Genomic DNA, 24,558 nt, shown 5'->3' on the forward strand with positions numbered 1-24,558 from the left:
AGTTCTAGGGTTGCCTCATCATCCTTTTAATCCAGGACACATATTAATTACACAGGTTCTGAGGCTGATGTCATGCAGATAAGGCACCAAGTGAGTTTAATTACCACCTTAATCAGCCACAGAACCTGTGTAATTATTGCGTGTCCTGGATTAAAGGGATGATGTGGCAACCGTACCCGGTTCACACTGGTGCGACATGTGCTCCGAATTTGAGAGCACGTCGCATGAGATGTACAAATCAATGTTTCCCTTTGAGCGCTGTCTTAACTGGTCCGACTTTGGAAAAGGTTCCTGCACTACTTTGGTCCGACTTCTGTCCGATTTTATCCCATAGAATTGAATGGAAGTCGCATCCAAGTCAGACCCTAATCTTAGTCCTGGTCCCACACCAGCACAACGTATCATGGGACTTTACAGTTCAAAGTCGCATCCCATTCGCGGCAATGGAACCATTCCAATTGCTGCGACTCTGAAAAGGTCCCTGCACTATTTCTGTGCGACTTGCATTGACATCTGTTAAATGAAGTCACACAGATATCAGCAAGCTGCTCATGAAATCACACTACTTTGAAGTCGTGTTGAAGTAGCGCAACTTCTAAAACTGCACTGGTGTGATCTAGAGCTTAATCATACCTCCCAACTTTTTGAGATGGAATGAGGGACACCTATCAACAAAAAATGATTGGTTAAACCCACAAGTGCTTTTTTTTACCACTACTATTCCTTTATATTGGCTTTTGGAATTTACAAATGCAGCAAGTTAGAAATCAGATGAAAGGTTTAGCACTGGGAAACACTTTTTGATAGATAAAAAGTGCATTTTATATACATCTATATAGATCAGACCAAAATGAGGGACAAATGAGGAGGAAAGAGGGACAGTGCTCCAAATCAGGGACAGTCCCTCGAAATCAGGGACCATTGGGAGCTATGGCTTAATTGGTGCGATTTGGATCTGACATTACACAGACATTCCCTGAAGCTGCTTCTAAGTCGCCTGGCAAAGTCGCATGACTTTCATGTTGGAGCTGTGTGACCCTGGCCTTAGGCTCGTTCACACTGCTGCGACCTGAAAGTCACACCAAAGATTAAAAATAACTTTTGCAATCATATTAAAAGCCTTATTAGAGCCTTATTAAAAGCCATATTAGAGCCTTTAGTAACTGTGGTTAGATTTATTTGAGTAAACTGTGAACTTGCTCTAGCTTCTATGTTTCTAGGTCATTGCAACCCCCAAAGCAGGGCTGTCATTGCATATAATGGTGATAATAACCATTCTACTGTCCCTGGAGAGAGCTAGAACTGCCACCGTGCCTCTCAGTGTTTATATAACCACTAGAAACATGGACACATATGGAGTGGAGGCACACAGCTGCTAGCAGCAGTAAAAACCATAAACATATGACTTCCAGCTCCTATAATGACAGCTCACGCTTGTGCCACACTCAATATGGAGCCGCTTTCTAGTCCCTTATCCGCGGCGCGTCACATGCCCCAGCCAATCAGCGTCCGCGTTAGAGCTAAAGGACCTCAAAGCCTACCAATGACAGGCTCCAGTGAGGAAACGCTGACTCCTCATTGGTCCCACAGAAGGCGATGGGTGGAGGGAGCACTGGAGGGCGGAAGCGGGTGAGGATGATGCGGAGGGGGCCGCCGTTTCCATGGTAGTGTGGCCCGGTGAGCTGTGAGGGCCTACCTGCGGAACCTTTCCCGGTGTCGGGATGACGGGCCTGAGCTCACCATGACCGGGGAAAAGAAAAAGAAGAAGAGGTTAAATCGCAGCATTCTTCTGGCTAAGAAAATCATCATTAAAGATGGAGGGACGGTAAGTGAGTCTTGGCAAGGCGGCACACAGCTGGTGGTTTGGGAAGTGTGGTGATGACAGGGTTCATTCCAAGACTCTGACAGGAACATATGGCGGACACTGGTCTTTTACATATGATGTCATGGTGGTGCTATAGACCTGCTATGGTGTATGGCTTCGTACACTAGAGGCTGCAGGGAGCTGTCAGTGATGGGATGAGACCTGAGAGTATGGCCCAGTGCTGGGGATGGAGGGATGGATGGAGACACTCTACAGGTGACAGGGGCCATGGTGGTACAGTGCTACTGAGGCCTTCCAGGCCTGGAAAGTTCCATACACAGGGGCTTCATGTATCAGTGTTTGAAGTGCATGAGTCAGTCTGTGTTGTCAAATCGCAGCCAATCAGATTCCTGCCTTTTATATTCCTATGAAAAGGAAGGATTTGATTGCTGTGTGGGAGCATAGACAAGGACAACTTCTCAGTCAGGTGCTTTAAAGTAGTAGTAAACCCTCAGCGTTTAACAGTCAAAGCGAAGCTCCACCCAAAAGTGGAAGTTCCGCTTTATGCTTTCCTATGCCACGTTTGGCATGTCCTTTTTTTTTTGCGGGGGGCAGGTACACATACCCAGCTCCCGCTTCCGCTCGGGCTGCCTAGGCGACTCAAACGGAAGTTCTCCCCTCCCCCTCCCTCCCTGCAATCTTCTGGGACATGTCTAGAGTTGCCACCTCATCCCTTTAAACCCGAACATAAGGATGAGCTCAGGCGTGTTTGCAAACAGCACGTGCAGAGCCCGCCAGGAAGTCGGCACTGGGGAGCGCTAATCACAAGCAGTGAGACATTGTCCTGATGCGCGGCTGCAAAGATCAGGAAATGTCTCACTGCCTATGATTAGCGCGCTGCACGTGCTGTTTGCGAACACTCCTGAGCTCATCCTTACCCGAACACATATGAATTACACAGGTTCTGAGGCTGATTTATTGCAGATAAGGCACCAAGTGAGTTTAATTACCACCTTAATTAGCCTCAGAACCTGTGTAATTCTCATGTGTTCAGGTTTAAAGGGATGAGGTGGCGACTCTAGACATATCACAGGTCCCAGAAGATTGCCCGGCCATTGAGGAGGTGCTGTGTGCATCCGGCTGTGGAGCCACAAGCTGTCACAGCCAGGTGCCCACACTTGTAATGCCAGCGTGAGGAGAAGGAGAGAACCAAGGGTTTGGACAGCCGCATCGCTGGATCGTGGGACAGGTGAGTGTGTGTTTATTAAAAGTTAGCAGCTACGCTTTTTGTAGCTGATGTCTTTTAATAAACACAAAATGACTAGAACTCTGCTTTAAACACGTTGAGTGCAATAAAATAAACACTCCCCAGCCCCTACTTAAACACTTACCCTCAGTTCACGCTTGCCCGCAGCCTGTGGGTGCAGGAATCGCACCTGTTTACCACAGACAAATCCCGTTGCTCTTATGAGGCACACATTCTGAATGGCACCCCCACGCATCTTAGTCCACAGCGTGTTTGCAGGTGCGGGAACCGAAGGGATCTCAGTCCAACACTGTGCCCCTCTGCAGCCACTCTTCTCCCTTCTCTCTTTTCTCACAGGACACCTGCAAGCAGCTAGAGCTATTGGCTCCTGCTGCTAGTCAAATCCTGTGAGGAGAGAGCAGGGCCGAGCCCGTGTGTGTATGTATGTATGTGTGTATATATAATATATTGACACACAAAGCCCAGCTCAGGACTGAGCCTACACTAGTGCCCCCATAGCAACCAACTTGCGATGGAGGCACGCGGAGAGGAGGAGGAGCTAAGATTGCTGATGGGGGGACCCCACAAGAGGAGGAACCAAGATTACTGATGGGAGACCCCACAGGAGTAGGTTCATGGCCACTATGTGCAAAACCATTGCACAGAGCAGGTAAGTATAACATCTTCAGCTACTTGATGCCTGCACTATAGCCAAAAAAACGGCTACAGCACGGGCCTAAATTGCCGGGAGTGCGGGCAGCGCATTCTGTTCTCACCGAGTCCCGACCCTTTACCACGTGATCAGCTGTCAGCCAGTGACAGCTGATCACATGATGTAAACAGAAGCCGGTAATCGGCTTTTTTTTTTTTCCCCCTCACACTGACAGCGTGAGGAGAAAAAAAATAAGGCAATTACCGACTTGTGTAAACGGGACATCGGTCCCACACACTGACAGCCACTGCTGATAAGCAGTGCCTATCAATGCTGGCAATCAGTCTCACCTATCAGTGCAGCCTCATTAGCGCACATCAATGAAGGAGAAAAAGTACCTGTTTGCAAAATTTTATATCAAAGTATGAAAACGTTTTTTATTTTTCAAAATTTTCAGTCTTTTTTTGTTTGTTTAGCAAAAAATAAAAAAACCCAGCATTGATTAAATACCACCAAAAGAAAGCTCTATTTGTGTGATATAAAGTTCATTTGCGGACAGTGTAGCATAACCGCGCAATTGTCATTCACAGTGCGACAGCGCTGAAAGCTGAAAATTGGCCTGGGCAGGAAGGGCTTGTAAGTACCCAGTAAGCAAGTGGTTAAAGTCAAAACCAAAAGGCACTTATGGCCCAAATGCTGCTTGAAATGTTCCAGCCATAAAGAAAACCTGTGCTGACAGAAAATGGAAGTGCTGCAGTTGCTTGGCTTTGAGTACTTTATTAGCTACAAGCATGGGGCAAAGTCAGAATAAAGTTTGACCTGAGGATCCTCAAACATGTTCTGCATCATTGTCCGGAGAGGTGACACATTTTTCTCAGCATAGGTTCCCTTAAAAAACAAAAATGAAAAAAACTTTCAAATAAAATGCAGTCAGACGTATTCAAAGTTAGGCTTCACTTTAGGGCTTCGATGCCAAGTCATGCACATACTATTTCTGCTCTGCCAAATATTTGTTGTGCAGTTTTCTTTATGCCACACATGCTGACCAACTATCTTCACTGTCGGTTCTCCATTAAATCTAATGTGGTGTTCAGGCTCCACTAGGTCGTGTGTAAGGATGAGCTCAGGCGTGTTCGCAAACAGCATGTGCAGAGCCCGCCAGGAAGTCGGCACTGCGCTAATCACAAGCAGGTAGACATTGTCCTGATGCACAGCTGCAGAGATCAAGAAACGTCTCACTGCCTATGATTAGCGCAGCGCCGACTTCCTGGCGGGCTCTGCACATGCTGTTTGTGAACACGCCTGAGCTCATCCATAGTCATGTGAAGGATGAGCCAATTGACCTCCTTCATGACCCAGGCATTTTTTTGCTATTCAGCACTTTGCTGCTTTAACTGGCAATTGCTAAGTCATGCAACACTGTACACAAATGAAACTTAAGGCTCCATGCACACTAGCGTTTTTTTATAAGCTCAAAAAATGCTAGAAAAAAACACTGGATGAAAAATGCTGATGATAGTGTTTTTGTGTCGGCTTCTAGGAGCGTTGGTGTTTTTTTAGAGTTTTTACAGTACATTGCTAGAAAAAAACTGTTAAGAGAGTTTTTTGTAGCGTTTAGCATTTTTTTTTTTTTTTTCTGCCAGGAAAACGCTCCCAAAAACTCTACAAAAACATTTTTTTTTTCTACTCCTAGACGCTGAAGCTCAAAAAATGCTAATAGCCTAAAGTAGTGTGCATGGACACAGGATAACACTATTTAGCTTCAAGGAGCAGAAAAAATGCTAGTGTGCATGGAGCCTATGTCATTTCTTTCACACAAACAGAGCTTTCTTTTGGTGGTATTTGATCACTGAGTTTTTTTATTATATAAACAAAGACTGAAAATTTTGAGATAAAAACCCTGATGTTTTTGTTTATCCTATGGGATATATATTGACATTTTTGCAGCTTTAGACTCTATACTGTAATGGCGGTGATCAGCGACTTATAGTGGGACTGTGATAGGGTGGCAGCACTCTGGCGCTAACAAACACTATCTAGGAGGGTCACTAACTGACACTGTGAAGTGATCAGTGATAATACTGTACACTGATTATGTACCAATGACTAAGGATGGGCTCAGGCATGTTCGCATACGCCACGTGCAGAGCCCGCCAGGCAGTGAGACATTTCCCGTTCTCTGCAGCCGCACATCAGGAAAATGTCTCACTGCTTGTGATTAGCGCAGCACCGTGCCAACTTCCTGGTGGGCTTTGCATGTGGAGTATGCGAACATGCCCGAGCTCCAGGCCTACCAATGACACTGGCTGGGAAGGGGTTGACGTCCGGGGCAATCAAAGAGTTAAAGGGGTTGTAAACCCTTGTGTTTTTTTCACCTTCATACATCCTATGCATTAAGGTGAAAAAACACCTGGCAGTCACCGCCCCCCCCCGTTTTACTTAACTGAGCCCCTTCATCTCCTCGGCGGGATGCGCTGCCCCTCTCTCCACGGGGTCCCGGCTCTTGATTGGATAGCAAAAGGGAAAAGCCGCTCTAATAAGCCTCTGTAATCTCTTGAAGAGCTCCCGCTCTACCACACAGTGCTGGATGCTGGCTGTGCTCAGATCTACGGATGGAGAAAAATCCTGGACTGCCGCACTCCATACAAAAACATCTTTATTGAAAAAATGCGATAAAATCCAAAATAGCAAACAAAACAAAAAGTGGACACAGCGGGTGTAAAATAGCTAACGCGTTTCACATTCAAAGATGCTTACTCATAGCTAAGTTTGATCAAACAACAAAAGTGCATATAAAAGAAAAGGAAGGGAGGGACAGGGTGTAACACCCAATCCCCATCAGCAGACATTTAAATGGACACACATGCTGCATGAATAAAGTTAAATTCGTAACCATGAAACACATCTGAATATTGGAGACAATTCAACAAACAAAAAATCTGTACAGTTATCCCAAAAATTGGTGTAGATATAGATATAGACATATAAATGAAAACATCAATATAATATCATACAGTGGATTCATGGTGAGAATAAACCAAAAATGACAATAAGAAAAGAAAGACACTGAATGGAGTGTCTGCTATGTAAATAACGATGAACCAGACGTCCAAACCGAGACAAGAGGTGCATCAAAATGCATATATAAATAAAAATTAAACAGTATCAGGACCATTCCTATCTGTAATTTCAATTGTCAAAAAAATTATTCATGACTGACTAAACAAAAATAACAAAAACTTTTTCTGTTTCAAAAGAGAACAAAAAAAAAAATACATATAAAAGCTAATGTCCATAACTGATGTACAGAAAGCCGGTCCCATAACTATTAAATGAATGAGTGTTAAATTATAAATTAAGAATTAAAAAAAAACCCATAGGAGAAATGTCTCTATCCTTTCAATGGGGAGAGAATGCGGGGGGAACAGAGTGCTAACTCCTAGCATTGCAGGCTAATTAAGCTACATGGGAAGAGATACAAATGTTCCAAAAATGAAACAAAACAGAAGAACCTCATAGTATACTGGACACAATAAAGTAATCAGTACGAGTGTAGAGTAGTAGGTAAAACAAAGCTAATGATGATTCAAACCAATCAGGAACATTAATTGGACTGAATAATAAGATCTTAATTTCAGTAACCTGCACAGTTTGCCAACGTCACAACAGAAATATAACCAGATTATTAGTATATAAGATATACCCCTGTGAACACCATAAAGCAATACTAGTGTAACCGATGCCGCTGAGAGCAATATGAATTGGACTAGACACAGCAAGATATACAGAGATAAAAGAGGGGGCTGTGACACTAGAGTCTCACTACTAGTGCTGCAAAAGGCATAAACTGCACTAACGTGCTTCATGATGGTATAGAAAAATATGTACAAATATGATTAAATAGCTCAAGCGATATGAGTTGGACTCAACACAGCAAGGTGAACAATAATATAGAAAAAACTATGACAATAGAGTCTGACTTCTGATGCTGCATAAACGTATAGACTACACTAATGTGGCTCATATAAATGTGGAATAGTAATTAACTTGCTTGAGTGATGTATCTATATATTAGAAAAATTGCCTAAACGGTGTAGCTGTAACCTAGCCTATTGTAGACAATATATATCTTGATTGGATAGATTGATAGCAGCGCAGCCATTGGCTCCCACTGCTGTCAATCAAATCCAATGACGGGGTGCTGTTGGGCGGGGCCAAGTCCGGCATTCGTGTCTATGGATGCAAATGCTGGACTCGGGAGGGTGCCCAAAAGATACCCCCCCCCCCCCCCCAGCAGAGAGCGCTTCTCCAAGGGGGTTATCTGATGCAGGGAGGAGCTGTGAGAGCCGCTGAGGGACCCCAGAAGAGGATGTTCAGGGCCACTCTGTGCAAAACGAGCTGCACAGTGGAGGTAAGTATATGTTTGTTATTTTAAAAAAAATAAAAAACAATCCTTTACAATCACTTTAACTGTGTGACTAACAAGTGTAATATGTGCTACTTTTACTAAGAGATCTGACTGTTTTTTCACTGTGTTTGTAAACAGCCGATCAGTAGGACTCAGCCATAAATCATTGGCCGGGACTTGTTGACAAAATCAACAAGGGTGCGCACCACACCCCAAACCTGAATGCAAGCTGGCAACGTTTACTTACATTGCTGAGCCTGCAGCTGCCGCTCAGTCACATCTAATGTGACTGAGCTGCAAGTAGTTAACGATTTTGAACTAGAAAAATTTTGAAGAGGGGAAATGGAAGTGTATGTAAACCCTAAGCCTCGGTTCACACTGGGACGACTTGTCAGGCGACCTAGGTCGCCTGACAAGTAGCGTCCCGTTCAGTACAATAGAACCGTTCTAAGGGGAGCGACGCAAGTCGCTCCGACTTAGAAAAAGGTTCCTGTACGACTTCGGGGGCGACTTGGGGCGACTTGCATAGACTTCTATACAGAAGTCGTTTTACAAGTCGCCCGGGCAGTCGTGAAGTCGTGCCGCCTCTGGTGTGAACCGAGGCTAGGGCCCCTTTCACACTGGGGCGGTAGGGGGCGTCGGCGGTAAAACAGCGCTATTTTTAGCGCTGTTTTACCGCAGTATTCGGCCGCTAGCGGTGCAGTTTTAACCCCCCGCTGGCGGCCGAAAAAGGGTTAAAACCCCTCGTATAGCGCGGCTATAGCCGCGCTGTCCTATTGATTTCAATGGGCAGGAGAGGTGAATACACCGCACAAACAGCGGAGGCTGTTTAGGGGCGGTTTGCAGGCGTTATTTTTAGCGCAATAACGCCTGCAAACCGCCCCAGTGTGAAAGGGGCATAACAATAAACTTGCCCCCTTTTTGGTCCGTTTAATACACCATTGAAAGTCTTTGTTATATTTAGTAAGTGCAAAAATACCTGTTGATGCTGCCAGAAATCTGCGCTCTATGCCTGTACAGCACTACTTATCAGTTAGAATGATCTAATCTATCTTTGAGGACTGTAGAACACATTCCCCCCCCCCCCCCCATGTTGTTGATATGAGGAGAGGGGAAGGTGTTCTGTAGTCCTAGTCTAGGGTGACAACAGTGATCTTCCAATGATATGGTACAGTGGAGGAGAGTTGTCATATCAGGACAGAAAATGTGTTACTGGCAGGATCACTACATGAAAATAAAGGGAAAAAGACTAGTAGACATAGACTAATAAGCTGCAATATATTGTATTATATTTTTCTTATTGTTTAGATATTTTAAGGTTTAAAACAAATTGTAGCGCTAAAAACACACGAAAAAATTATGAATAATAAATAAAAAGTTCAAAGTGCATATAAACGTAATGTCCCAGGAAAAGCAAGTGTGTGATCCAAAGGAACAAAAATCCACAGTGCAAATAAATGATCTGTATGTCAATCTTGTCTGCTTCACAACCTTCAGCTTGTATATCATCGATTAAAGCGAATAGATGGAATACGCTTACCAGAGAGGTTGGATTCTACTGTCGTAAGCATAGAATCAATGAAACTTATTGCCACCCAGGGCGAAGTGGTGAGATGTTGGAGGCAAGGGTAGAGCCTCTACCAGGCCGGGACGTCCCCTCTCTCCCACCGAAGCAGAGCCGGAAATGGATTCCAAAGGTGGTTTCTCAGTTTCCCAGGATATGTGGAGAAAAAAAAGACAAACAAAGATAAAATAAAGAGCAGTGTATAGGGTCTATAAAAAACCACCCTACGCGTTTCGGTCCAATGACCGTGTTGATGGTCATTGGACCGAAACGCGTAGGGCGGTTTTTTATATCTTTGTGATCACATTTTTATGTATTGTGGTTTTTTGAATAAAAACACCCAGAAGTTACACTATGTGGGAGCATTCCTTTTTTTCTCCACATATCCTGGGAAACTGAGAAACCACCTTTGGAATCCATTTCCGGCTCTGCTTCGGTGGGTAGAGAGGGGACGTCCCGGCCTGGTAGAGGCTCTACCCTTGCCTCCAACATCTCACCACTTCGCCCTGGGTGGCAATAAGTTTCATTGATTCTATGCTTACGGCAGTGGAATCCAACCTCTCTGGTAAGCGTATTCCATCTATTCGCTTTAATTGATGATATACAAGCTGAAGGTTGTGAAGCAGACAAGATTGATATACAGATCATTTATTTGCACTGTGGATTTTTGTTCCTTTGGACGTAATGCTTTTCCTGGGACATTACGTTTATATGCACTTTGAACTTTTTATTTATTATTCATCATTTTTTCGTGTATTTTTAGCGCTACAATTTGTTTTAAAGTTTGTTTTCCTTTTGTCACATGGCTTTGTAGCAGCTGCTGTTATCTCTTTTGGGTAGCGCATTAATCATTCCCCCTTTTTCACTAGATACTTTAAGGGACTGCACTGGAACCCAGTAAGTGCATCTCCACTAAACTTGAAGTTAAACGTTGAGGCATAGTGATCAAGCAGTGAGTGTGACGTTAGTCACTGGTCACCAAACAGCAAAGCATCACTTCTGTGGCATGTGTACACTCCTGTCTGGCTGCTTTTGCAGCTTAAAGTGTTACTAAACCCATAACAGTAAAATCAGTCTGTATATGCAGTAAAGCATACCTGTTATATTCACTGTGGAACCTAAGGGGTTAATCCTCCGCATTGTGTAAAAAGGCTGTTTGATCCTGTATGCACAGATCCTCCCTTTCTTGTATTGTCTCCAAAACATTCCCGGATAACACAGAATCACTGGAGTCAGGCTGCCCATGCTCAGTTTCTGCACTGACCTGTACTAGAAAGCGGCAAAACCCATTAAAAAATGCACTAGAACACATTTAAACACATTCAAAATGCATCCGAATGCAGTAAAAATGCACATGCAGAATCGCATCCAGATGGATGGTTTCTGTGTAAACCGGCTCTCAGCCTAGATTCATACTGGTGTGCGGAACCGCATGTGATTCATACGGGATTCGCACCACATTCCTGTTCAAATCACATGCGATTTTTATTTTTTTTCGCAGTGCAATTTGAGCCCATTCATTTTGTATGCCTCAGATTGCACTGCATCCACAGCAAAATGGGGCAGGACCTTCTTTTTTTTTTTTTTTTTTTTTTGGCGCCGCACCGGAATCGCATTGCATGGGTGTTCACACAAGTGCAATCAAATTCAGGCAAACGCACGGCATTTTGCGAGCTGTTTCGGGGTGTCATTAGTTTGACATTGACACCCGCAGCAGATTGCATGAACGCTGTGCGATTTCAATGCAGTGTGGGAAAGGCACAGGATTTGCTGTGTTTTACGTCATTGCATATATGTGAACCGAGGCTCAAGGGAACCTTTTAACTCCACAAACATGTGATCCCATTATCTGCTGTTTTAAAAGCATGCCAATTGTATCCAAAATATGGTGAGTCATTGAGATGTAAATGTTGACTTTTGTTAAAAGTCAACAGCCAAGCCTTTATCTCTCCAATCACCTTTTCTGTCTGATCACATATAATGTACTGTTAAGCTGGCCATAGAGGGATGGAAATTCTTCTGGTTCTGCAGGGACTGGCTGTATTTCCATGCATCTATAGCTGTTCCCATTTGAGAGCAGTCGATCTATGGCTAGCATTAGGTGTTGGTGCCCATTGGTGAAGTAACTAGGTCTCAACGGAAAGACCTAGGCCATATTCACATTTGAGTGTTTTGTAGCTTGAAGCTCCAAAGCGCTCAACATCCAAAATCCCAGTAATTGTGTTGGTGACTGTGGTATTCCAACGGTGGCTGTTCACATATAAGCGCTCAGACGCCTGTAGCTCAATGCCTGGCCCTCCAAGAGCTACAGTGCCTTGCAAAAGTATTCACCCCCCTTGGCTTTTTACCTATTTTGTTACATTACAGCCTTTAGTTCAATGTTTGTTTTTAATCTGAATTATATGTGATTGATCAGAACACAATAGCCTAAGTTGGTGAAGTAAAATTAGAATAATATATACATAAAGCTATTTTTCAGAAATAAAAAAACTGATAATTGGCATGTGCGTATGTATTCACACCTTTGTTATAAAGCCCATAAAAAGCTCTGGTGCAACCAATTACCTTCAGAAGTCACATAATTAGTGAAATGATATCCACCTGTGTGCAATCTAAGTGTCACATGATCTGTCATTACATATACACACCTTTTTGAAAGGCCCCAGAGGAGCCAACACCTAAGCAAGAGGCACCACTAACCAAACACTGCCATGAAGACCAAGGAACTCTCCAAACAAGTAAGGGACAATGTTGTTGAGAAGTACAAGTCAGGGTTAGGTTATAAAAAAAAATATCCAAATCTTTGATGATCCCTAGGAGCACCATCAAATCTATCATAACCAAATGGAAAGAACATGGCACAGCAGCAAACCTGCCAAGAGACGGCTGCACACCAAAACTAATGGACCGGGCAAGGAGGGCATTAATCCGAGAGGCAGCACAGAGACCTAAGGTAACACTGGAGGAGCTGCAGAGTTCCACAGCAGAGACTGGAGTATCTGTACATAGGACCACAATAAGCCGTACGCTCCATAGAGTTGGACTTTATGGCAGAGTGGCCAGAAGAAAGCCATTACTTTCAGCAAAAAACAAAATGGCTCGTTTTGAGTTTGCGAAAAGGCATGTGGGAGACTCCCAAAATGTATGGAGGAAGGTGCTCTGGTCTGATGAGACTAAAATTAAACTTTTTGGCCATCAAAGAAAACGCTATGTCTGGCACAAACCCAACACATCACATCACACAAAGAACACCATCCCCACTGTGAAACATGGTGGTGGCAGCATCATGCTGTGGGGATGTTAACACCAGTCAGGACTGGGAAACTGGTCAGAGTTGGGGGAAAGATGGAATGGTGCTAAATACAGGGATATTCTTGAGCAAAACCTGTACCACTCTGTGTGTGATTTGAGGCTAGGACGGAGGTTCACCTTCCAGCAGGACAATGACCCCAAACACACTGCTAAAGTGGTTTAAGGGGAAACATGTAAATGTGTTGGAATGGCCTAGTCAAAGTCCAGACCTCAATCCAATAGAAAATCTGTGGTCAGACTTAAAGTTTGCTGTTCTCAAGCGCAAACCATCCAACTTGAAGGAGCTGGAGCAGTTTTGCAAGGAGGAATGGGCAAAAATCCCAGTGGTAAGATGTAGCAAGCTCATAGAGACTTATCCAAAGCGACTTGTAGCTGTGATAGCCGCAAAAGATGGCTCTACAAAGTATTGACTTTAGGGGGGTGAATAGTTATGCACATTGACTTTTTCTGTTATTTTGTCCTATTTGTTGTTTGCTTCACAATAATAATAAAAAAAACATCTTCAAAGTTGTGGGCATGTTCTGTAAATTAAATTATGCAAATCCTCAAACAATCCATGTTTATTCCAGGTTGTGAGGCAACAAAACATGAAAAATGCCAAGGGGGGTGAATACTTTTGCAAGGCACTGTACATGGGCTACTTTTGAGGCAGATTTTGGCATTTTTGGCTCCATGAGCAAAGAAATGCCTATAAATTCTGGAATCGAAAAAAAAAACATTTTTGCCCTATTTCAGAATTTTTTTGTTTTTTCCTATGAGAACTGGTTTTGTCTGCCCAAGGCCTCATGCACACTGGCCATTTTTGATGCTGCTCTTAGGGGTGTCTGGTGGTTTTTATTTTTTTCTGAATCTAAACACCCCTCCATGTTAGCCTATGTGTCCATGCACACATAGGCATTTAGAGGAGTAGGGAAGCAGGCTGTTTAGCGATAGATGAAAAAAATAAGTGCCAGTGCATCCAGGAGCAATAGCGTTTTGGCAGAAAAACCACTTGACGCCTGTAGACGTTTGTATTGCTTTTGAGTTAAAGCATCCATTTTAATGGCCAGAATACATTATTATAGCCAATTAAATGAATTAAAGCCCAAGCGCTTGACTTTTTTTTTCTGCCAGGAGGAAAGGCATCTAGGAGAGGTGGCAAAAACGTCCAGCGTGCATGAGGCCTAAATCAAAATCCGTCAAATTTGAATACACATGTAAAACACTTGTGTATAAAAAGCCTAAATATCACTTGGCTCAGGTGTGATTACATCAGGTTGGCTGCTCTTTGAATGTGTTCCACAATACACCCAGAGCCTGGTCTGCAAATAGACGTCTTCATAAATGCCCAGAGATTTGTTTTATTTCTAAGGATTGTATACAAAATAAATGTCTGCCCTTAGAAAGGCAATTGCAGTGCCAAAAGTGAGACGACTTTTCACTATCCCTATGATTGCAGCATCGAAAGTGAGACTTCATTTCCATGTTTATCTCCTTTTATATAGACATCCATCCACTGTGAATTCTGCCACCACTCGCCAGATGTGTTGACCTCATAAATTCAGTAATTCAAATGTGGCCGAATAATGAGACCTCACAGAGGTCAGTTGGTGCCTAAAATCCTCAATGGCCATTGGCCAGTATACTCCAAAACATTCCTGTGTATGGATAAGTCTTTCCCGGTGAGGTAATCATACAAAGAGAGAGGACACTTCCATAGTGCAGCAAAGGTCATTTATTAAATTCAACATTCAAGCTAAAATAATAAAAGCTGGCAACAAAACATACATGAAAACCTGTCACCCATGCGTGATACGACAGTGTGACGTCAGTACGCAAAGCTCACCCTACGCGTTTTGTCCTCCAGTGGTTGTATTTGGGACTTGCAGTATATATGCATTTTTTTTTTTTTTAATAATAAAGTGCTGTTTCCTTTTTCATAGTCTAACTACAAAATATTAAGGCATGCTTTTTATGGTAATTTAGGGAAAATAGCTAAATGCAAAATTTGTGTTTTTATTAGCGATGCTTCTCCTATTGAATGCAGCTGTTGAGTGTGCCAGTTTACTGTGGATCTTGTTCTTTTGCATCTCCATAGGGCTTTATGACAACTCAGCTGGGCAGTTTAGAAACCAGTGCAGTCTGGCAGCCAGCTTGATTTTAAACTCTACATTATTGGGTAACAAAACATAAGCATTGTGGTTAATGCTTTTAAGAATCTGTGCTGTCTGAAACCCTGCCAACTTGAAAGCTCCATACAGAGCAAATATTAACTCAGGAGCAGGTTACTGCTGTTCATAGCCTCTTCCACCAGCTCTAGTCTGACACTCTACTATGCTTTGTGTTCCTCACCATGTTTCAGCCTTTTTATAAAATTACTATAAGCCTAGAAAAAAACAGGGAGGGGGGGGGGGGTCTGGACCAGGCCAAAATGTATTTTTATTTATATATTTTAACATCAGCATTCTGACCGCTGAATATTGGAATGACTAGAAAACGTCTTCTAAAATATAAGGATCCTTTCATCAGTTTAGTCATCTTTTGAAAACTGATGAATACTGATTCAGGTTACACCAGTTTGTACATCTGTCATCAGTTCAGTTTACATTAGTTTGCACTTCAGCTCTGTTCAGTCTACATCCGTCTTTGCATCCTTTTTTTTTTTTTTTTATTTGTTGAAGAAACAAATCGGGTTCAGGTGACTAAAGTATAAACAAGAAATATGTCTCTTAAAAACTGACGGCATCCACTTGCATCTGTTCAGATCTGTGTAAATGGGAAAAGATGCAGCCTCGTTCAGTTTAAATACGCGCATTCATAACCTCCACTTTGTGAGTATATCTGCTAGTGAATAAATTGAAGTTGTTTTACAATATCACACTATGGGGTTCATTAACTAAAGGCAAATCCACTTTGCACTACAAGTGCACTTGGAAGTGCAGTCGCTGTATATCTGAGGGGGACATGCAAGGAAAAAAAAAAAAAAAAAAACAACAGCATTTTGTACGTGATTAAATGATCAAATCAGCAGAGCTTCCCCTCAGATCTACAGCAACTGTACTGCCAAGTGCACTTGTAGTGCAAAGTGGATTTGCCTTTCGTAAATCAACCCCTATATGAAAGATCGATCTATCTATCTACTCATATGTGGGAAAAGCGCAGTTGATCTCCTTGTAATAAGGGGTGTAGCTATTTGGTAAGGAGTGCAATTTTGTGGTGGTTGTGGTGAAGGATTGATTTTGGATTGCAATTCACATGGTGTGCTGACACTACAATTTTATTTGGACTTGTAAAAAGTTCACAGTGGATTTTGGGACTCTCTTATTTGTCCGTATACCTATGTTTTTATATGTTGCAACACTGTTTGTTTTTCTTTGCACTATTTTTACATTTTAAAGTGATAGTACCATATAAGTGTGTGCGTGTTCTAATATTTTTGGTGGATTGATCACACCATTTTTTTTTTTTTTTTTTTTTTTGCTATTCAGCACTGTGCTACTTTAACTGCTTCAGCCCAGGAAGATTTGGCTGCTCAATGACCAGGCCATTTTTTGCGATTCGACACTATGTCACTTTAACTGACAATTGCCTCGTCGTGCGACGCTGTACCCAAACAAAATTGACGTCCTTTTTTTTTCCCACCAATAGAACTTTCTTTTGGTGGTATTTGATCGCCTGCGGTTTTTATTTTTTGCAATATAAACAAAAGAAAAGCAACAGTTTTTGAAAAAAAAACACAATGGGGTTTATTTACTAAAGGCAAATCCACTTTGCACTGCAAGTGCACTTGCAGTGCAGTCACTGTAGATATGAGAGGGATATGCAAGGAAAATAAAAAATCTGCATTTTTGCTTGTACATGATTGGATGATATCAGCAGAGCTTCCCCTCATTTCAGCCCTTCCCCTCAGATTTAAAGCGACTGCACTTCCAAGTTTAATTTTTTCAATTAAACAATTTTTTAGCAATTTTTTTTTTTTTTTTTTCAGTTTAGGCCAATATGTATTCTTTTACAAATATCGCAATAAGCGTATATTTATTGATTGGTTTGCGCAAAAGTTATAGCGTCTACAAAATAGGGGATAGATTTATGGCATTTTTATTATTATTTTTTTTTTTTTACTAGTAATGGCAGTGAGCTGCGATTTTTTTTTTTTTTTTTTTTTTTTTTTTTTTTTGACTGCGGACACATTGGACACATTTTTGAAACCATTGACAATTATACAGCGATCAGTGCTATAAAAATGCACTGATTACTTTGTAAATGTCACTGGCAGGGAAGGGGTTAACACTAGGGGGCGATCAAGAGGTTAACTGTGTTCCCTGGGAGTGTTTCTAACTGTGGGGGGATGGGACAGTCTAGGAGGAGAGAGAGATCGGTGTTCATACATAGTATGAACACACAGCCTGTCTCCTCTCCCCTGAAAGAACCCACAGATCCCGGTTCTAGCTATGTCACGAGTGATTGCGGGAGCCCAGCGGGCGCGTCGCATTGGGGTCGGGCATACGCTGCGGGCGCACGTGCTCCTAGTGGCCAAAGGGTGAAGCGGCGTAAGGAAGGTAACGTCGTTTTGCCCAGCCGTGCCATTCTGCCACAGTAAAACTGCAGCGGCTGGTCGGCAAGTGGTTAACTGGCAATTGCGTGGTCATGCAACACTGTACCCAAATTAAATTTTATATCATTTATTTTTCATACAAATAGAGTTTTCTTTTGGAGGTATTTGATCACCTCTGGGTTTTTTATTTTTATATGAACAAAAAAAGACAGAAAATGAAAAAAAAAGACAATAAACAATATTTTTTACTTTTTGCTATAAAGCAAATCCAATAAAACATTTTAAAGATCTAATGTCTTCATAAATTTAGGCCAATATGTATTTTGCTACAATAAGCGTATATTGGTTTGTGTGAAAGTTATAGCATCTACAAACTATGGTGTGTGTGTGTATGTATAATATATATATATGTGTGTGTGTATATATGTATGTGTGTGTGTGTGTGTGTGTGTGTGTGTGTGTGTGTGTGTGTGTATATATATATATATATATATATATATATATAATTATATAAATTTGTGATTTGGATCCGACATTACATAAAGATTACCCAGGCAGTGCATGACTTCTTCCTGTATGCTGTTATCTCTGCATACCTGCACAAGACAGTCACATCAAAGTAATACAAGTCACCAGAAAATTGCCTGGCAAAGTGGCACCGCAAGTCATGTGACTTTTAGGTCACAGAAGTGTGAACCAAGCCTAAGTGGCCTACATGGCAAATGAGATTTAATGTAGTAAAATAATGCATTTGGGTGGCAAAAATATGAATGCAATCTATACACTGGGGGGGAGAACCTCTGGGGGAATCTAGGATGGAAAAGGACCTGGGGGTCCTAGTAGATGATAGGCTCAGCAATGACATGCAATGCCAAGCTGCTGCTAACAAAGTAAACAGAATATTGGCATGCATTAAAAAGGGGATTAATTCCAGAGATAAAACGATAATTCTCCCACTCTACAAGACTCTGGTCCGGCAGCACCTGGAGTATGCAGTCCAGTTCTGGGCACCAGTCCTCAGGAAGGATGTACTGGAAATGGAGCGAGTACAAAGAAGGGCAACAAAGCTAATAAAGGGTCTGGAGGATATTAGTTATGAGGAAAGGTTGCGAGCACTGAACTTATTCTTTCTGGAGAAGAGACGCTTGAGAGGGGATATGATTTCAATTTACAAATACAATACCTGGTGACCCCACAATAGGGATAAAACTTTTTCGCAGAAGGGAGTTTAACAAGACACGTGGCCACTCATTAAAATTAGAAGAAAAGAGATTTAACCTTAAACTAAATACAGGGTTCTTTACTGTAAGAGCGGCAAGGATGTGAAATTCCCTTTCACAGGTGGTGGTCTCAGCGGGGAGCATCAATAGTTAAAAAAAACTATTAGATAAGCACTTGAACGACCACAACGTACAGGGATATACAATGTAATACTGACATATAATCACACACATAGGTTGGACTTGATGGACTTTTTTTTTTTTTTCAATCTCACCAACTATGTAACTCCTGCTATGTACAATCACAGCAGAGCCGGCGCATAGGGGCGCGCGTGCACGGCCTCAAACAGGAAGAAAGCCACGTCGTGCAAGTACGTTATGGTGCCTGTACGAGCCGCCCGTCCACAGTATATGTACTGCAGCAGGTCGGCACAAGGTTAAAGAGACAGTGCTATACATAAGTGTTTTGTATATTTATAGAATATTTTTTCTTAGATATTTTATGTGGTAACCAGTCCATTTTTTATGGGTGAGAGCACAATAATAACTTAAAGTGGATGTAAACCCAATGTCATCCTTTCTAAACTACTGCCATAGGGGTTATCTATAAGGATATACATGCCTCCTGCATGTGTCTTTACCTGTCAAATGTCTCCCCTCTGTCTGTTATTAGACCAGAAAAACTGCAGATTCTGTGGGTGGGTCTGTTGTCTGGAGCTCGGTGGGTGGAGTCGTGATGTCAGTAGTCTCCCCGCCCACCTCTACACTCCTTGTCAATATGCATTTTCTCCTGTGTATTTCTAACACTGAACTTCTGCTATGATCTCTAACATCCAGTGAAAAGACAGGAAAGTAACCACATGACCTCAGCATGTCAAATCATGCTGAGGTGTGGAACATCCAATCCTTGCAGAGCTGCTGAAGAAAGGAGTGGGGGAAGGAATTAAAAAATAATGCCCGTGTCTTAGGCTAGTGCACAAGATGTAAATCACCTGTCACTCACAGCAAGGGGGAGGATTTGACAAAGTTTTTCTCACTGAACAATAAAAGAGGATTGCTCAGTGATGGATTAACTCTGTGTGGCAAGACTGGGCTCAAATGATAGGAAATCTTATACTCTACAGTATGATATATATAATATATAAAAATGTCGGGTTTACATCCACTTTAAAAAACTCTCTGCAAGTGTTTGACATTAGTGCAGAGCTCATTTTGGATTTTAGTAATAGGACTGAATTGCAGTCCGTTTTTTATCCGCAAAAACAGGCAAACAGAATGCCCATGCAAAAGGGCACTAAAAAATATATGTTCTATCTTTTAGACAATTATTTAGAAGTCAGCCATTATCAATTCCCCATATTTAGACCTCTGGAAGCGTATTATTTGTTGGTGTGGGGTCATTGTAAAACAATACTCTTTAAAAATACCAAAGGGAATTACTACCAAGCGCCACTACTAATCACCAATCCCCCACCATTGCAGAGTTTTCATACCATCACATTTATGTATGACAAAAGTCTGTGGCCCATTATCTGTCCAAAGACATGACTGGACTACTGCTTGTACAGGTAAAATCCAACCGCTATCAGGGCCAGCCCTCAAAAAAGTGCTACAGATGCGTGTACGTAGTGCACAGTTTATAAGTATCCACTATAGGGGTGTAGAGCAGGCGTTGGCCTATCAGCCGGGGCAAAAGAGTGATCTAGCCCCATTTTCTAACCTGCATCTTTTCCTGTTCCTCCCAACAGCTGGTGACTGGCAAAATGAGGGGTACCCACCATCTGTTAATTGTCCCCCATTCTGACCTTGTATCATGTTACTGTCACATATATTATATATATATATATATATATATATATAGTTTTGCACTTTATGGGGGAGGAGATGTAGATCTATACCAACGAAGTTCCAAGACATTAAAATAAAACAGCAGTTCAATAGCATTGAGTGTGATTTCATATTACGTATGCTACCCTACCTCCTCTTCATTGATTGGCTCACTAAAACTGCTTTTTATATAAAACACTTGGAGAAAGCTAGATATTATTTTTCTTGATGACCTGCAGTACTTTTAGGGCTTGTTCATGTGACCATACTACAGTGTACACACGTGCGAGGGTCATGTGTACATACGGGGATGCACAACTGTTCCGTGCAGGCTGTCCCAATCATGGCAGTTTTGAATGCAGCAGCTGTACACACAGCCACTGCTCTCTATTTGACATCCATACAGGTGCGCGGTCCCTGAACGCAGACAGTATGCATATTTTTAAAGGGTAACTATAAGGCCTCATTTGCTTGGGGAACCGCCTGTGGAGGGCCATGTTTACTCACACGAGGTATGTCACGCAGGTGCACATGTCACATTGGGAGCAGCTGCTGTGTCCCAATTGACAGCATTGGGACTGCCTGCACATGGATGAGCTTTTTTTTATCTTGTGAATGTTGCGTTTTCATATATCTTTGTTTGGCCCTTTTGCAGACATTGTTCACAGAATACCATTTTACAGACCGTTTCTGCTAAGTTTCATATTTTCAATGCAAAGCCACAGAGTGATCTCATCAGTGGTATGTGAAAGCTGTGTCGCTCCTAAGCCACTGATTGTGGAATGCTTGCTTTACAGATACAGAAGGATTTACCAAGATTTCTTCTGCCGACAGCACTGTGTTTTGAAACATGTGCAAGTGGATTCCATAGTGCTTCCATATCCCTGGTGCCCAACCTGCGTCCCTTCTTACCCAGATGCTTAAATTGATTGTAAATGCAAAGTTTTTTTTTTTAAATAAAAAACAGGTTTATACTTGCCTGCTCTGCACAATCTAGTTGCACAAAGGGGCCCAGATCGTCCTCTCCTGGGGGCCCCCACCTCATCTTCTCGGTGTTCCACCATAGGAAGACGCTTCCTATTGTGGTACACCTGCAGGCTTGATCCTGATCCACGCTGCCTGTGTCCATAGACTCAGACAGCACAGCTTAGCCATGCCCCGCCCCCACGCCTTCATCGCAGGATTTGACTCACAGCATCGGGAGCCAATGGCTTCTACTGTTTCAGCAAAACCTGTGAGATCGGGAAGTGAGAGGAAAGAGCTGCTGCAGATGGGCACAGTGCTGGATTGAGTGAGGGTTCAGTTAAGTATGGGTGGGAAGGGGTGATTCTTTTAACTAAACAATTTTACCTTAATGCAAGGAATGCATTAACCACTTGACCTCCGGAAGGTTTCACCCCCCCTTATGATCAGGGCATTTTTTCCTGTTCAGCACTGTGCTACTTTACCTGGCAATTGCACATTCTACACAAATGCAACAGGCTACACAAATTAAATTGATATACTTTTTTCACACAAATAGAGCTTTCTTTTGGTGGTATTTGATCCCCACTTTATTATTATTATTATATAAGCAAAAAAAGACCAAAAATGTTGAAAAAATTTTTTTTCTACTTTTCTATATATCCAATAAAAAAAAAAAAATCATATTTCTTCATAAATTTAGGCAAAGATGTATTCTGCTACATGTCTTTGGTGAAAAAAAATCCCAATAAGTAAATATTAATTGGTTTGTGAGAAAGTTATAGTGTCTACATACTATGGTATGTGTATATATACTGAAATTTACGTAGTTATAGATGCTACACTGTAATAGTATAGGTGATCAGCGACTTATAGTGGGACTGTGATAGTGTGGCAGGCAATCTGGCGCTAGCAGACACTGACGTCGCTAGTGAAACCTATACAGTGATCACTGATAATACGGTACACTGACACTGTACTGATGACACTGACTGGGAAGGGGTTAAGATCTAGGGGCAGTCAAGGGGTTAACTGTTTGCCTTAAAAAGTGTGCTTCTTTTACTTAATCTGACTGTTTTTTCTCTCTCCTTTTCAGAGAGAAGAAACAGCCAAATCGCTGTTCTCTCTACACAGAGACCTGTGTGTTTTACACACAGAACTCTGTGTGTGATTGGACACAGCTAATCAGCAGGTTTCAGCCAAAATCATTGGCTGAAATTTGCTGCCAAACTCGTGCTGTGCCCAATCACAGCAAGGGTTGGCAGGGGGCGCCCGCATGCGTGCCCCACATCCAGAAGCAAGCCGGCAATGTACATTTACATTGCTGAGTCTGCACCTGCCACCCACTCACAGTATATTTATTCCAATGAGGAGTGAGAGTCCCCAGAGAGCCGAGGCTGTCGTGCACATTGCTGGGGCTAAGGTAAATATTGGCTTGAGGGCTGCTGCACAGAGAAGGTTTTTTACCTTCAGCCATAGAACGCACAAAGGTAAAAAAAACCTTGATCCTTTAGATTAGAACCACTTTAATTTCTTCGACTAAAATCTTTTAGTCTATAGTCTATAAACATAAATCTTTTTGGCTGTATATCACAACATATTTTACATAGGTTGGACTTGTGTCTTTTTTCAATCTCGCCTACTATGTAACAATGGCTAGATCTGTGTCTGTAGTGCGTGCTCAAACCTTAATACCATAAATAATAACATGTTCTTAATTTTTATTTCAGAAAAATATATCATGAGTTTGGAAATTTTAGAGAAATAATTCATTACAATTTAACCAAACCCATTGGAGTTTAGTCGACTAAAATGTACTGGAGATCTTTGTCAACTAAAACAATTCAGAAGACTAAAATACGACTAAAACGAAAATGGCATTTTAGTTAGACTGACTCAAACTAAATCGAAATTTGACGTCAAAATGATCACTGCATTTGAGCCTCAGTAGGGCTACACAATGTTGCCTCCTAGTTTCCTGGGGGCTCTTAATGATCGCATCGCTAAATCTCAAGCCAAAGATTGTGGTTGTATTTATATCTTCTATCTTGCGTTTACATGACACAATGTCATTTTGTGTAACTGTTGTGAACCTTAATCTTAACCGCTTCCCGACCGCCTCACGCAGATGTACTGCGTCAGAAGGGCACGTACAGGCAGAATCACGTACCTGTACATTGCCCTTTAAGAGGCAGCTTGCGGGCGCGCACACGCCTGCCGGCAGCTCCGTGAGCGGGATTGCAGGTCTCGCGGTGAGAAAGAACGGGGAGATGCTAATGTAAACAAGCATCTCCCCGTTCTGCCTGACACACTCATTGATCACAGCTCCCTGTAATCGGGAATGGTGATCAGTGAGGTGTCACACACAGCCCCTCCCCCCCCACAGTTAGAATCACTCCCTAGGACACACTTAACCCCTACAGCGCCACCTAGTGGTTAACCCCTTCACTGCCAGTCACATTTTTACAGTAATCAATGCAATTTTTTAGCATTGATCGCTGTGTTAATGCCAATAGTCCCAAAAATGTGTCAAAATTGTCCGATGTGTCCGCCATAATGTCGCAGTCATGATAAAATCGCTAATCGCCACCATTACTAGTAAAAAAAAAAATTATTAATAAAAATGCCATAAAACTATCCCCTATTTTGTAGACGCTATAACTTTTGCGCAAACAAATCAATAAACGCTTATTGCAATTTATTTATTTATTTTTTTGTTTTACCAAAAATATGTAGAAGAATACGTATCGGCCTAAACTGAGGGAAAAAAATGTTTTTTTTATATATTTTTTGGGGGATATTAATTATAGCAAAAAAGTAAGAAATAATGCGTTTTTTTTTTTTTTCTCAAAATTGTCACTATTTTTTTAGTTTATAGCGCAAAAAAATAAAAACCGCAGAGGTGATCAAATACCACCAAAAGAAAGCTCTATTTGTGGGGAAAAAAAGGACGCCAATTTTGTTTGGGAGCCACGTCGCACGACCACGCAATTGTCAGTTAAAGCGACGCAGTGCCAAATCGCAAAAA

General features: G+C 42.1%; 1 protein-coding gene across 2 annotated transcripts in view; it reads left to right on the plus strand.

The window, feature by feature from the left end:
* The first annotated feature begins 1,627 nt into the window (after window positions 1–1,627).
* LOC141104013 (hippocampus abundant transcript 1 protein-like) overlaps window positions 1,628–24,558 on the plus strand; it is a 61,175-nt gene continuing 38,244 nt past the window's right edge. The window contains exon 1 of one of the 2 annotated variants that reach the window (XM_073594027.1): window positions 1,628–1,825. In XM_073594027.1, coding sequence (XP_073450128.1) covers window positions 1,742–1,825 — 84 coding nt within the window. In that variant the 5' untranslated portion in view covers window positions 1,628–1,741. Of the gene's footprint in view, window positions 1,826–15,665; window positions 15,797–24,558 lie in introns of those variants that run through there. The other variant, XM_073594028.1, reaches the window with a different exon arrangement.

Source organism: Aquarana catesbeiana, linkage group LG01, assembly GCF_042186555.1.
Source record: "Aquarana catesbeiana isolate 2022-GZ linkage group LG01, ASM4218655v1, whole genome shotgun sequence".
Lineage (NCBI taxonomy): Eukaryota > Metazoa > Chordata > Amphibia > Anura > Ranidae > Aquarana > Aquarana catesbeiana.